Genomic DNA, 14,212 nt, shown 5'->3' with positions numbered 1-14,212 from the left:
TTTGTCCACGTAATTTCCATGGCTGCTTTTGTGCTACAAAGACAGAGATGACTAGTTGTGACAGAGACTAAAATATTCACTGTCCGGCCCTTTACAGACAGTGCCCTCCACCCAGATGGAGGGGAGAGACCTGGCTAGGAGATGGGGCCAAGCGCTCCTTAGGGAAGTGGTTTTGAGCCCCCAACTTGTTTTATGGGGCCAGCATAACCCTAACAGCCAAACCTAATGGGGACATTCAGAAAGGCATATCACAGCCCAGTTTCTCTCGGTAAGATAAACGCGAATATACCAAAGAATTAACAAACCAAATTCAGTGATCTTTAAAAAGGACAAAATGTGCGGGCCAAGTGGGGTTTATTCCAAGAACGCAGGGTTTAATGTCAGAAAATAAATCAACGATTTCACCACATGAACAAAGTCAGGAAAAATCGTTTAAAAGAGGAAGATTCTGGAGGCAGATGGCATGCTCTGAATCCCAGCTCTGACTTCCTAGCCACGTGACGTGGGCAGGTCGGCACCTTCTCGACCCCTTGGGGCTCTCTCTCATCTGTAAACAGGGGATGCAGCTGTATCTGCTTCCTTGGGGTTTACAGCTTTATCGACCAAGTGCTCAGAGTCATGCCTGGCACATAGTAAGTGCTCAATAAGTGTGAGCTACTGTTACCACAACAAAGCAGTGACAATGGGGACAGAAGTAACACTGCAAGATATGGGCAGGGGCTGGCTGTTGGAGATGTGAGCAGAGGGGGATTGAAAATGGAGGTAGCAGGAAAGACACTATGGAAAAGAAATATTTGAACACGATTCTCATGTTTTATACTAAAGTGGGATAATTACAGGGTAGAGGAGGCTTTGCTTTGGAGAGCAGGGCTGGTGGTCAGGAAATGGCGACCATAATAAGTGTGGGGTTGTATTAAGGAATGCCCGAGAACTAGACATCCAAAGGAGCAGCATGGAAGGCAATGGAGAGGTCTGGAGTGCACACTCAGACTTGCAGACGGAGCAGCATATTGACCGCTGACATAGATGTGGGAGGAGAAGCAGAGGACACCACCTTCGGGACAAAGGCATTTAAGAAGTGGATGGAGCAGGAGGCACCAGTAAAGCAACATAGAGAGACTTGGGAGAAAAGGGACAGTGTTGTGCCTGACAGTCCAGATGACTTGCTCCTCAGTCTGGAAGGCAGAAAGGGGAGGGAAGCTGGCAGGAAATAAAATGTAACAAAGCCGGCCACTTTTAAGGTCACATTAGAATTTCAGAGCAGGGAGGTCTTAACTGTAATGGTGTACGAACTTTGAAGACAGGCACCTTGTTAAGTGGCTATTTCATCTTAGCTAAAAAAGGAAACTTGACCCATCTCAGACTTTTTCATATCCTCACCAACTTTAAAGTAGTAAGTGACAGTGTAAGCCTTTAAGGCATCTTCAACAGAAGCTAACCTTTTTTGATGTTAATACCGATGGAAACTGTTTGCCTATATTGAGCAAGACACATATTGAAACAACTGTCACTTATGAACACTCAAGTGATTCTCATTCTGATCACCTGTTTCCCCTCTAACAAATTAACGAGCACGAGAATGGCAAATCTTGAATCTCAGTTTTACACACACCCAAATTAGAACTTAGAAAAGATCGCACAACGGAAACTGCATGGGAATAGCAGTAGCTGGGATGGTTGTGAACATCTGGGACACATGGCAGCACAACTGTTCCTTGATTCCATTTGGTTATTCTAAGTGGTTATCATCAAACCCAAAGAACAGCTTAGGAAAACACCCTTTTTGAATGAAAAGGAGTCGCCTGCAGCTAGCACCCTTACAAGAGGGTTTGTGACGACACAACTCCCATTTAGTACAGGTTCCTTCTTAACACCCATGCACAGAAGTGGAAGCTGAGGACCGGCATCCTGCATGCTGTGCTCTGCAGAGGCAACATGGACATGCTTAGCTGGTGGAGGAGTGTGAAGTACTGATGCCTAAAGCTACCTAGGGGGATGTTTTATTCTTTTCTATATGAAAGGTATGGGTATACATTCTCTAGCTACTTACCCAGCCCTCCATTTTTAAAAGTTATTTTTAGATTTGAAGTACAACATACACACAAACGCACAAATAACTGACATGCAACCACTACCCAGACTTACACTTGGACCGGAACTGAGGCAGTTTGGACAGCCATGTGTAAGGCTAAGGTGCACCACGTGATGACTTGATGTAAGTATACATTGTGAAATGATGACCACAATAAGGTGAGTTAACACACCGTCACCTCACATAGTTATCTTCTGTGTGTGTGCGTGTGTGGAGAGAATATTTAAGATCTACTCTCTTAACAACTTTCAAGTATACAACACAGAATTGTTAATTACAGTTACCACGCTGTACATCATTATCTGTATCTTTTTGCTGTAATAAACTGTGAATCCTTCTTGTAAATCAGAGCCTGACGGTGGTCTGGGGGACTCCAACACACCACCACAAATGCACTGCTTACACCTATGGGAAAACACTAAGACATAAGACGTTACTGTTTTACATGATTTTAAAGTCCTTTCACCTTCTAGTAATGTGGACAAATTATCCAGGTCTTCCTCATTTATTACTTGATGAAACTAATATTTTCCTTTATTATTTCTAAAGCAAAGCCTACCATTATCTCAAGAAACGCTCGCGGTTACTGTCGCATCAAGATTCTCTTTTTAAACAGGGACACACATTAGCAATGTAAAAGAGCCTCTGCAGTCAAAATATATTTTTAGAGACTCAGCTGAACAATAAGCCCTGAACTTTTGTTTAAATTAAGGTAGCTGAACCATTAAAACGATTTCCCGAGTCCGTGGGAACGTGTCTTGCATAAGAAGGCATTCCAGTCCTAGGAAACACGCCGGAGCCTACTGGGTAATTTGTCAGCTGCTGGGATTACAGTGGGCAAAGCTGCTTAATCATTTTTGTAGACGCCATTCTTCACAAATGTTAAGAGGAACACCCTTTTCCTGGTTATCTAACCTCCTCACCGGGAGCCAAAAAAAATGAGATCGAAAGTCTGCTACTCCCAATTATTTTATTATCGGCTGGAGAATGCTTTTGGCAGACATTCCACTTCCTTGAGGGGAAAAATACCCTGGAAAAATTTAATAAAAATGGAGACTGCATTTTGCTCACTGTTAATGTCTATTTGAGTTCTGCAGAGGAAGGAATCAAAATGCAGCCCAAGAAGAAGACAAAGGGTGAAGAAATGAGAATGCCATTAAAACGCCACTTACCAATAAAAACTAGTTGGAAGAAAAAACATCCCACAACTAAGGGATTTGAATCAGTGGTTCTCAACTGGGAGTGATTTTGCCCTCCAGGAGACATTTGGCAAAGTGTGGAGACATTTTTGGTTGCCACAACACAGGGAAGGGGAGTGTTATTGGTATCTACTGGGTGGAGGCCAGCGATGCTGCTCACCATCCTACAACACAGGACAGCGCCGTAGGATAAGGAGGGATCTCGCCCCAGACGTCGACAGCATCGAGGGTGAGAAACCCGGATCTAACGAACGGGCTGAAAGCCTTTACATAAGGCGTTTCATTGTGGCCCTTCAGAATTTCTCGGGATTAAGGCCATCAGATCTGCCCGCCTCTCTCAGGCTGACCACGTACATGTTACAGATTCCCTCGAGCCAAAGTTCCTAAGGGGATATTTTAAAAACTTTTTAAGAGTCTCTTGAAAAAGGGTGGGAAAGCAGCCATGCATAGACTTCCACCCCCCGCCCCCCAGTAAAAATACAGCCTGCCCAGCGACTATGGTCCCAACCAAATGCAGAATAGCTTCTCGTGATAATTACCCAGGAGGAGCCAGCCAGGTGGGCAAGGCATACAACGCCATGCCGTTTGCTGAATTCCCGAGGCTGCAAAAATTAGAGCTATGTGTATCACACTTGCTCTTCACCTTCCGAGGAGTTTTCATTTTCTGTTTCCAAAAGCCTGTGACGGTTTGTATGGCTGTCCATTTCTAAATTAATATGGCCGTTCCTTGAACCCACTGTACAAAAAAAATCCCCATCAAAATCTAGGCCCACACTATGGCTAACGACCTGCAAAATCTAATTAAAATGTCTCGGCTGCCTTTGTATTACTGACCACCCTCTTTCTCTCTCACACATACACACAAAGCTCAGCCGACAATGGAAGTACATATACTTTCAGTTTAATTTATTTTTGATTTAATAATTTCAAAATTATCACGGACTCACAGGAGGTTGTGAAAACAGAGGAGTCCAGTGTACACTTCATCCAGCCTCCCCTCGAGGGTGACATCTGATCTTGCTGTAGTACAATATCAAAACCAAGAAGCTGACTGGGCACTAGACTGCAACTCTCGAGCTGTCACCATTTCTGACCTGCATGTGTGTGTGCACATGATCTGTGCGATCACCTTCACATCGAGACAGAGAACTCTCCCATCAGCTCAAATAACTCCTCCAAACTAGCCCTCTGCAGTGACACCCAGCCCACCTCAACCCCTGGCGGCCATCTCCACAGTCCTGGCATTTTAAGAGTCTTCTAGAAATGGAACCATACAGTCTGTGGTCTTCTGACGTCGACTAGTTTTAGCCAGCACATTTCTCTGGAGACTTAGCCAGGTCGTGGCATGTATCTATAGTTCATTCCTTTTGACTGCTGAGTGGGGCTCCAGGGGAAGGACGGAGCACTGTGTGTGCAGCCAATCACCCATTGAGGATGTTGGGGACCTTTTCAGTGTGCTGCTGCTGCAAATAAAGTTGATTTTCTCTATTATCTTAAAAAGTAACCAGATTTTGTCAGACACCAATCTAGCTTACAAATGACCCTGTGTGTGCCAAGGATTTGCCCCAAACTGTACAGTTCTATTAAAAAGCCCTTAAATGTACACGGAACCTATCCATGGGGGATATGTTCTAAGATCCCCCAGTGGATGTGCGAAACCATGGAAAGTACCGAACTCTATAAATGTTTTTTCCTATACATACAGACCTATGATAGAGTTTAATTTATAAATTAGGTGCAGTAACAGAATATTTGAATTGCCAGCATCACTACTCTTGCACTTTGGGGCCATTATTAAGTAAAATAAGGGTGACTGGAACACATGCCCTGGATCCTGTGACAGTTGATCTGATAACCGAGACGGCTACTAAGTGCCTCACAGGTGGGTGGCCTCTACAGCGTGGATCCGCGGGACAAAGGGCTGAGTCTTGTCCCCGGTGGGACGGCATGAGATTTCACCAGGCTACTCAGAGCAGCTCGCAATTTAAAACTTATGAATTGTTTATTTCTGGAATTTTCCATTTAACGTTTTCAGACCGAGGTTGACTGTGGGTAACTGAAACCACGGATAAGGGGGAACTACTACAATTACGTTACTATGGAATTCAGGTGGATCCTTCTTTTTGTTTTGAGACTAATTTTCCAAACTCGAAAATAATCTATACATGAAACTTCTTACCATAATACTGTGATTTACAAGAAAATTGTGGCAAAATGTACATGACATAAATGCACCATTTTAACCATTTTTCGATGTACTGTTCAGTGGCATTAAGAGCATTCATATTGTTGTGTAACCATCCCCACCATCCATCTCCAGAACTTTTTCATCTTCCCAAACTGAAACTCTGTCCCGACTAGAGATTAACACCCCATTCCCTCCCCGCCAACCCCAGCCCCTGACACCCACCCTTCTACTTTCTGTCTCTATGAATCTGATTCCTCTAGGGACCTCATGTGAGTGGACTCACACAGTATTTGTCCTTTTGCGTCTGGCTTATTTCACTGAGCATAATGTCCTGGAGGTTCATCCATGTTGCCGTGTCAGAACATCCTTCCTTTTAATGCTGAATAACATTCCGTTGTGTGGATGGACCACATTTTGCTTATCTATTCACTCATCCACGGCCAGGTGGGTTGTTCCCACGGTGACTGTTTTAAAGCACATTTCAGTGCCCTCCAAAGGGTGAAGCTCATCTTTGAAGGAAGAGAGCACACCTCTTCTGTGAGGCTCTCCAACACGTCACCCCTCAACCTACAGCAGCTCCCAAATCGGGGACGATGAGCTGGGGTCAGAGATGACACTCAACTCAAACTGCTCAACCTTTAGTGAAGCAGAGATTCTAACAAAATTACACGAGAGGCCAGCAGAGGGGGGACGGGAATTCCTGACATAACTGACAGCTCTCCGCTCAGGAGTCAGGGCCTCAGAGAAGTGCTTGCTCCACCGACGGGCTGAAATTCCCAGGAACCCTTCTTGAAGCCGGACTGGCTGGATTTAAAAAGCATGCTCTTTTACAGGCCCCATGTCACCTGGTGCTTTTTCCGAGGGGACTTCTTCATGCTCAGTATAATGTTTCAGTGGAAATAGCTTGGCAGCGACTGTGGCCCCTTGGCAAACAGGGACCCACCCTCTCAGCCCTGTCCCCATTCCAACAGGGACCTCGCTGGTTCATCCACTACAGCCTGGCTCTCTCTTACCCAAACAGGCTTCCTTCCCCACCAGGTCCCAGGGAGCAGCTATGCTGACATGGATGCTTTTCAAACTGCTAGGTAACCTTTCCAGAAAGTAAAACCTCTCTGTGTGTTTAGAACAGAACCACCTTCAGCTTTGCGCTTGGGCTTCCTGGGGAGAGAAAATGCTGAGGAGGCCTCCGTACTCACTCTTCCTCTTATGTCCTAACCACAATGACATTACAGAGGCTCGTCACAGGGCACAAAAGTGTGCCACCTGGCGAGGAAATCTTTATTATTTTTCTTGGCATAGATGCTCCATAAAACGAATGAGAACGCCATCTAAATTCTGTTTTAAACCTTGAAAATCTGGGTACAAACTATTTCACTCTCCCCCTTACTTATAAGGATGATACATAATCCAGAACTATGTGTACATTATGTAATCAAAGAGAACATCCCTAATTCTACCTGGCTAGTCACGTGCGCACAGATATCGGCTCTCAGGACGATGGCACCAGTCTAGGGTGTAGATTCTCATTTTTGAAAACTGCCGATGCTCCTCTCTGAATAACGCATATATTGTGATGTTAACGGACGCAATAAATATGTATAACAAAGGGGCCTCTAGATTATAAATCATAAAAAATCTGAAAACAAGTTCCAGGGTATATGGAGTTTTCAGTCATACTCAAAGGTCTTTAAATCTTCCCAATGAAGAAAGAAGTTCATCACCCTGGGGATTTGTGATAGATAATAAATGAATTTTTACTACCTACCGTAATGATGGCTCCTTTCTTTATCTAAAATGTTTAAAATGACAGCCATCGGGGACACGCAACCCAGTAACACAGCCTCACCTGACAGAACATCAGTGAAACTCGATTTCGCGTGTGTGTTTCTTTCCATTGGCACAGCCACACCCCAGCGGTCAAGTGGTTTTCCTGAAGCGTCTGCCTGTTCTTGCTAGTGGGTGGATCAGTCACAAAACTTGAGATGGGGAAATACTTCCCCAGGTTTTCCATGACTTCAATAGCTTGGATGTGTGGGCACATAAATGCGCAGAAAGCCTCAGCATCGGCTGTACCTAGGGCCCCACCCGCAGCAAGCCTGCTGTGTCTCTGGGAGCCCCACAGATGAACACAGGTCCTGCTCAGACGCCCGGTCTTATCCCTGGAGGGTTGGCTGGGCTGCAGAGTTTTCTATTTTTATGCAGAAAGTTGCACTGCTGAAAGAGGAAAAGGTGTGCAAATGTGGACGCTCTCTCACTCGGCAGATCTGGACGAAAGTCAGTGGCGGAAACTGTGGTCCCATGCAGGTTCACAAAGGCTAATTTTAAACCCTAAGAGGAAGTGTAAACTGTCACTAGTATCCTGCAGATTCATCTGCCAGGGCTGATGTCCTTTTACCTACTTTCCAACAGGCCCCGCACTACAGGCACCCAGCAGCTCTACAACTCAAATCCCATCTACGAAGGCACTGATGCGCACGAAGTGCCTCGCTACCCAGAGAGACTGCAAGGGGGCGCTGGCTTCTGATAAACTTACACCTACACTTACCATATGACCCAGCAATCCTGCTCCTAGACATCGACCCAAGAGAAACAAAAACCTACGTGCACACAACAAACCTGTACGCAAATGTTTCTAGTGGCTTCAGTCCTAGTCGTCAAAGCCTGGAAACAACTCAAATGTCCTCCAACAGGAGACTGGGACAAACCAACTGCCACGCATCCTTAAAAAGGAACACGTACTACTTAGCAATAAAGAACAAACTACTGATGTGTGCAACAGCACAAATGAACCGCAGATGCATTATGCGGGGTGAAAGATGCCAGACTAAAGGCTGCATGCTGTAACTTCCCCTTATATGACATTCTTGTAAAGGCAAAACCATAGGGACAGAAAATAGAGCGGTGGCTGTCAGGGGCTGTGGTGGGGGGAGGGGTTGATTACGAGGGGCACGGTGGGGCTTTTGCGGGGTGCTGGAACTGTTCCATATCCTGATTGTGCTGGTGGTTATGAGACTGTAAACACTTGGCAAACGTTGCAAACCTGTACTCTAAAAAGGGTGAATTTTAGGGCATGAAAATTATACCTTAATTTTTTTAAAAAAAAGATGTAAGAGATGAAGGTGGGGCGAGATGGAGAAGCAGCCATGTTTGACAAGGAAAGGTCAGATGTGTCTTCTTCAAGGTTGCTAGTTGAGACCAATAAGAGACTCGCCATCATTTAACGGCTGTGGAAAATCTGGCCTCAAAGCCCCAGACCTTCTCTCCTTTCCACAATAGATTGTGACATTGACCCAGCTACACAAGAGACCTTCTCTCCATCCATCAGTCATGGAGTCGGCCCTGTGTACATGACATAACACAGACACTCACTTTTTTATGACAAATCACCAAACCCATTCATTCAGCTCTCTCCCCAGAGTCTGGGCACCTGCCGGTGGGTAACCTCCCTGGTTGCGTAAAGGGCCCTCCTCCACCAAAGCTAGTGTCCATTGGGTCCCTGCCCAATTGAATCTGGGAGAAAAGGTTTATAATTTGGATTTGGGGATGAAACCCCAGAGGAAATATTTAATATGCTCACAGGGCCTCACTTATTAAATTTTCCCACTTTTCATACGGAGTTGAAATGGAGGTTGGTCTCCCATGCCATACTCAGAAAGAAGCAGGGACAACAACTCATGCCTCATCCAATATTTGGAGGAGCTGCTGGCAGAAGCCTGTGCAGGCTGAAACACATGCCCAGGGCTCGCTCCCTTGCTTCTTGCCATCTCAGATCCCGAGGCGAGCTTAGGGCTCAGTGGGAAGAGCGTCCTGCCACAATCTGCCTCTTCAAAATCGCCCAGACAACACAATTCACCCCCATAAGACAGAGGCCAATGGACTCTTACCCATCAAAGGCAGATGGCCGTAACTCATGCAAAAATCAACCAGGCCATTTTGGTGCTGGGGCTGGCAATTCAAGTTTCTTACCACTTAATTAAAAGCCTTGACTACTAACCAGTTTCATCTTTCAGACTGCCACGAACCTGCTACTGTGAGATATCACAAATCAGCACTATTGAGTCCTTTTCCAGGCAAGGCCCTTGCTTCAGACAACTAACAATGACAGCAATGAAATCCCCTCTTCCTTAAAGGTTGCAGAATATACAGTTGGGTGAAAGCCAGAGAAGGATCTAAGATGGTCTGAATTCTGCCTCTGGGGGCAGAGGAAGGAAAGAAGTTCACTTTTGGGATTCTTCCCTGAGTTTGAAGAGATGTGACCTGGATTCTCATAACACTTACAGGAAAGTGTCATCTTCAACACCTTGCCTTCCCACTATCCAAGATGTAAACGTCCCATTGGGGATTCTCTTACTTGCAGCTCAAAGCATCCTAACCAATACAACTGATACATGGGGGACAAGACGAAGGGAGAAGCTGGTGGAGACAGAAGGATTGAGAGGAACTGGGTCTGCTGGCTCCAGAGCAGAGGGGCAGGACTCTTGCCACGAGCTCAGGTGGCTAGCACCAGGAACACCATGGTGCCAGGGCACTTGTCCCTCACTGCACCCGAAGGTAGGGTGGGATGTTCTGGGTCTAACCCCTGGTCGGCGAGGCAAAGAGCAGATCTACTGGAGAACCAGCTGGCCCCCAACCCGCAAGGTCATCACCCCTCTCCCTTGCATACCCACTTTCTCGTACACACAACATAAGGATCACAACAACTGAAGTAAGACTTGGCAACAGAGAACTTCCTGTCAACTTCTAGCGGAGAAAGCCAGATTGGGAGGAGTTGAGGAGTGAATCACCTATCGGAACACAGGACTTATTTGTAAGGAGTTTGATGGTTCTAAGAGGCAGAGAGAGCAGATGCTTGAAGGGGAAGCAGGAGCAAAGGACGTGTTTTCTTTTTTTCTTTTTTCCTTTTTCAACTAGAAAAGAGACATTAATAGGCTGAGGAGAACGTGCTCTTTGTACCTGGTGGGAGCTCAAGGAATATCTGCTTAACCCAAACTTTAGGATTTGAGATAAACATATAAAACAATCCCAAAATGAACACTTAAACATTGGGCATTTCTTCTCTCCCTTCTTGTTTTGAAAATGTCCTCGTGGGTGACTCCAATCAACTCCAGGATATGCACGATCATGAGAAGAAAGGGCAATAATCTCTTTCTTAAATACCAACTCAAAGTATGGCGCTTCACTGTAAGGACTGACAAATTAGGACAGGAATTGAGGAGATGTTACATAAAATCGACACTGATGAAATTCTATGCATTGCTGTCTCCCAGCTCTCCTTCTCAGTTGCCTGGTGACGGAAACTTTACCAACAAATGTGAGAGACGTGTAAACAAACTCTAAATAAGGAAGGCTGGCCTTTCTAGGGGAGGGATGGAGATCTCTGTGTTTATTCAAAGAGGCCAGCAAGGCTGGTGCCCCGGGGCCCCAGGGATGGGGTTTGGCGGGGTTTGGCGGGGTTCGGCGCAGAAGCTCTTTTCTTCTTTCACACCCTTTATCTATCCTGACACATACACACAAGCACAGGGACAACAGTTGCAGCTTGGGCTTTGCTCACACATTTTCACTGCATTTTTGCCTTCATCCTATCTTTGTGCAGAGGTGTTTCTAAAAGGAAAGAATCTCGAATTGAATGCTGAAAGTTTACAGGGAAGCAGGGTTTGGTACATGGAATTTTCACTTGCAGACACCTCTGAGAATCTGTCAGTTCTGTGACGCAAGAACATCTCCAGATGAGCGATTCCCCTAAGTTCCGAGGCTAAGGTATCAGAGCGGTGGTAGTGATTTCCCTGATTGACAGGTGTCAAGTAGTACATATTTTGTTTTGTATATCAATTTTTTATATCAGCTTCTATTTTAATCAGCTTTAGTTGATCCAAATGACCTAATACATAAATAGAAAGAAGGTACACCTTCCATGAATAATGCGACGTGAAATCCCCATGTATATTCATTCATGTATATTCACTACATATACACATACACCATATGTATGTATACACACCAGCCCATAAATGCCCTCACTATGGCAGAGGCCAGGAGCACCAAATTGCTCCCCACTTTCCATGTCTATCACAACTGCTCTTGATGTTAATTCCAATCTGATTTCATCTGAACAGAAATGTCAAGGGAAGAAAGGACATACTCCCTCATCCTACCCCGGGGATGGGTCAGCCCCAGAATCTTCTCTTCTCCCTTTGAACACTCTTAATAAGAATGCTCTTAGCTCTTCTTTTGGTATAGCCCGGTTTTTTGATCAATGATTGATGGCTCCGCATGTAGCATGTGGAAGATGAGATTCCTACCGACAGAAAACCAACCCTCTTACCTGACTCTTGGAGATAGCGATACACCAGAAAGTTCACCTCGTCACTGGTTATGCTCATCTTAGCCTCACCTCGCGGCGATGAGGTCTTTATGAAGTGGGAGCCACCTTCTGTTAGAAAGGCAAGAGAGAAAGAGGAAAGAGAGTTTTGAATCACTGCCTATGTTTTTTTAAAATACATTCTTCTTGAGACAATTGAAACAAATAATACCCATGATGGTAATTAACGCCTGATTCATATTTTAGTTTGTGATTATGTGATTACACAAAATTTGTAAAAAGAAGTATTGGTGTATTTTATAAGGCAGAGACACAGTCAGGTATAAACCACACTAATGAAGATAAATACACGGGCAACAAAATGAAAACAAATAATCGACTTTTTATTCAATAAAAATCATGTATGCACTTGGGCCAGTCCCTTGGCCGAGTGGTTCAAGTTCCACATGCTCCACTTCAGCTGCCTGGGTTTGTGGTTCAGATACCGGGTGCAGACCTATTCCACTCATCAGCCACGCTGTGGAGGCATCCCATACACAAAGTAGAGGAAGCCTGGCACAGATGTTACCTCAGGCAAATCTTCCTCACCAAAAAGAAAAAAAAAAATCTCGTGTGCATTATGATCACAAAGCATGTGATAAGGAGCATGACTGGAATCTGGAGGTGCTCTTTGACAGAGGCAGCTGTCCTAGACCCTGAGTGCTTTTCCAGACAGATGGAGAACATTACTGAGTAGACAAGTGGTCATGTCAGCACCCCTAGGAAGGGTGACCACATGGTCCAGCTGCACCTGTTGTTCTGGTACCTTCCATTCATAAAAGTTTACATGACAAACTCCATGGTCACTCTACCTCCAGAGTGTATGCAGCACTGAGAAAGAGGACAAAGATCAGGGAGGAGCTAAGGAAATGTGTATGTCACCTTGACATCATTTCCATAAAGAGGCCAGGTCTCAGGAAGTCAGGAAGCCTATATCATTTGTATTTTGCCACCAAACTCACTGCAGGAGGAAACTTGGGAGGTTAGGGGATATAGTGAGAATTTTGGGAGCCTCTATGTCTGAGGTAGCCAAGAAGATAGAGTCTGAGTTTTTCCATAATGATCCTCTGGTTAGACCTATGAACAAGCCAGCCCACAGAGAACAAAAGTCAATCAAGTAGTAGAACTCTTGTACATGGACGAAGCAGGATTCAGAGAGCAATAAGAGTGGTCACTCCAAATGGCAGTAGCCAAGAAAGGCCACAACTTTGTTCAATGATGTCGCCAATACCAACATTTTAGGCTGTTTGGGAACTGTCTTCAGAGTCCATGTTACACATTTTCAGGCGTCTTTATTGGCGGCAAAACTTTATCATCAAATGAGAATTAGGTTTTTGCTTGCTTTAGGAAAAAGATAAAAGGACAAAGTATGCATTCAAGCTGGGAGGATTTGAACCAAAGGTTGTTGTAAAGGTCATACTCAAGATGGCCCCCAGTGAGTCCCACCTTGATATAATCCCCTCCCCTTGAATGTGCACAGGACCCGTGACTTGCTTCTACCCCACAGAATATGTCAAAGGAGAAGGGTGCCACTCCCTTGGTAAGGTTCCATTACACGGCAAGGGTGACCAGTTGTGACTCCCATAATTATGTTACATTACATAAGACTCTGACTGAGCAGACTGGAGGGAAAGCTCTCCTGCTGGCCTTGAAGATGAAAGCTGCCATCGCATGAACTGCCCAGGGGACTAGGGGGTAGCCTTCAGGAAGCTGTGGGCCTCAGTCCGACAACCACAAGGAACTGAAATTCTGCCAACAACGTGAACTTGGGAGTAGATCTCCCCTCAAGCTCCAAATGAGGATGCAGCCCAGCCACCATCTGCCTGCAGCCTCGTGACCCTAAGAAGAGGACCCAGCAAAGCCGTACCCAGACCCCAGACTCAAGAAAACTGGGAGAAAATAAGCATGTTGTTTCCAGCTGCTGAGTTTGTGGTGGTTTGTTCGACGGCAGTGAATAACTAACACAGCTGCTCCTGGGTCCTTCCAGGTCTCACTTTATAGTCTCCACAAAATTTTATTTTGTAGTCACCAGAACTTTGCCATGCAAAAATACTCAACGACTTTACTTGATTTGGTGATATTTCTGTATCAGTCAAAATATAAATTTGTCCTGGAATTTCTGCTTGAACTCTAGGGAGTTCACTCATAAACAGCATTAGGAAAATATTAGAGACTAAATAAAAAGCTATGAAACCAGAGCTTAACCAAATGAAAAAATAAAGTATTATTTGAGGAGAAAGTAAACAAGAACAAAAATATAAATTACAGAATCCTGTCGCTCTGAACAGACTCTTGGTGATGCTGAGTGTTGCCGTTATGATGACGACTCAGTTCCAATGACGAATTCAGACTTTTAGGTTCTCCCCATGGTGAAT

General features: G+C 45.0%; 1 protein-coding gene across 14 annotated transcripts in view; it reads right to left on the bottom strand.

The window, feature by feature from the left end:
• Window positions 1–14,212, bottom strand: part of TBL1X (transducin beta like 1 X-linked) — a 211,091-nt gene that overhangs the window by 38,283 nt on the left and 158,596 nt on the right. For all 14 annotated transcript variants that reach the window (XM_070257969.1, XM_070257978.1, XM_070257974.1 and 11 more), the window contains one exon: window positions 11,802–11,909. In XM_070257969.1, coding sequence (XP_070114070.1) covers window positions 11,802–11,859 — 58 coding nt within the window. In that variant the 5' untranslated portion in view covers window positions 11,860–11,909. The remainder of the gene's footprint in view (window positions 1–11,801; window positions 11,910–14,212) is intronic.

The sequence above is a fragment of the Equus caballus genome, chromosome X, assembly GCF_041296265.1.
Source record: "Equus caballus isolate H_3958 breed thoroughbred chromosome X, TB-T2T, whole genome shotgun sequence".
In the NCBI taxonomy this organism is placed as follows: Eukaryota; Metazoa; Chordata; class Mammalia; order Perissodactyla; family Equidae; genus Equus; species Equus caballus.
This window is presented reverse-complemented; position numbering and strand designations above follow the sequence as displayed.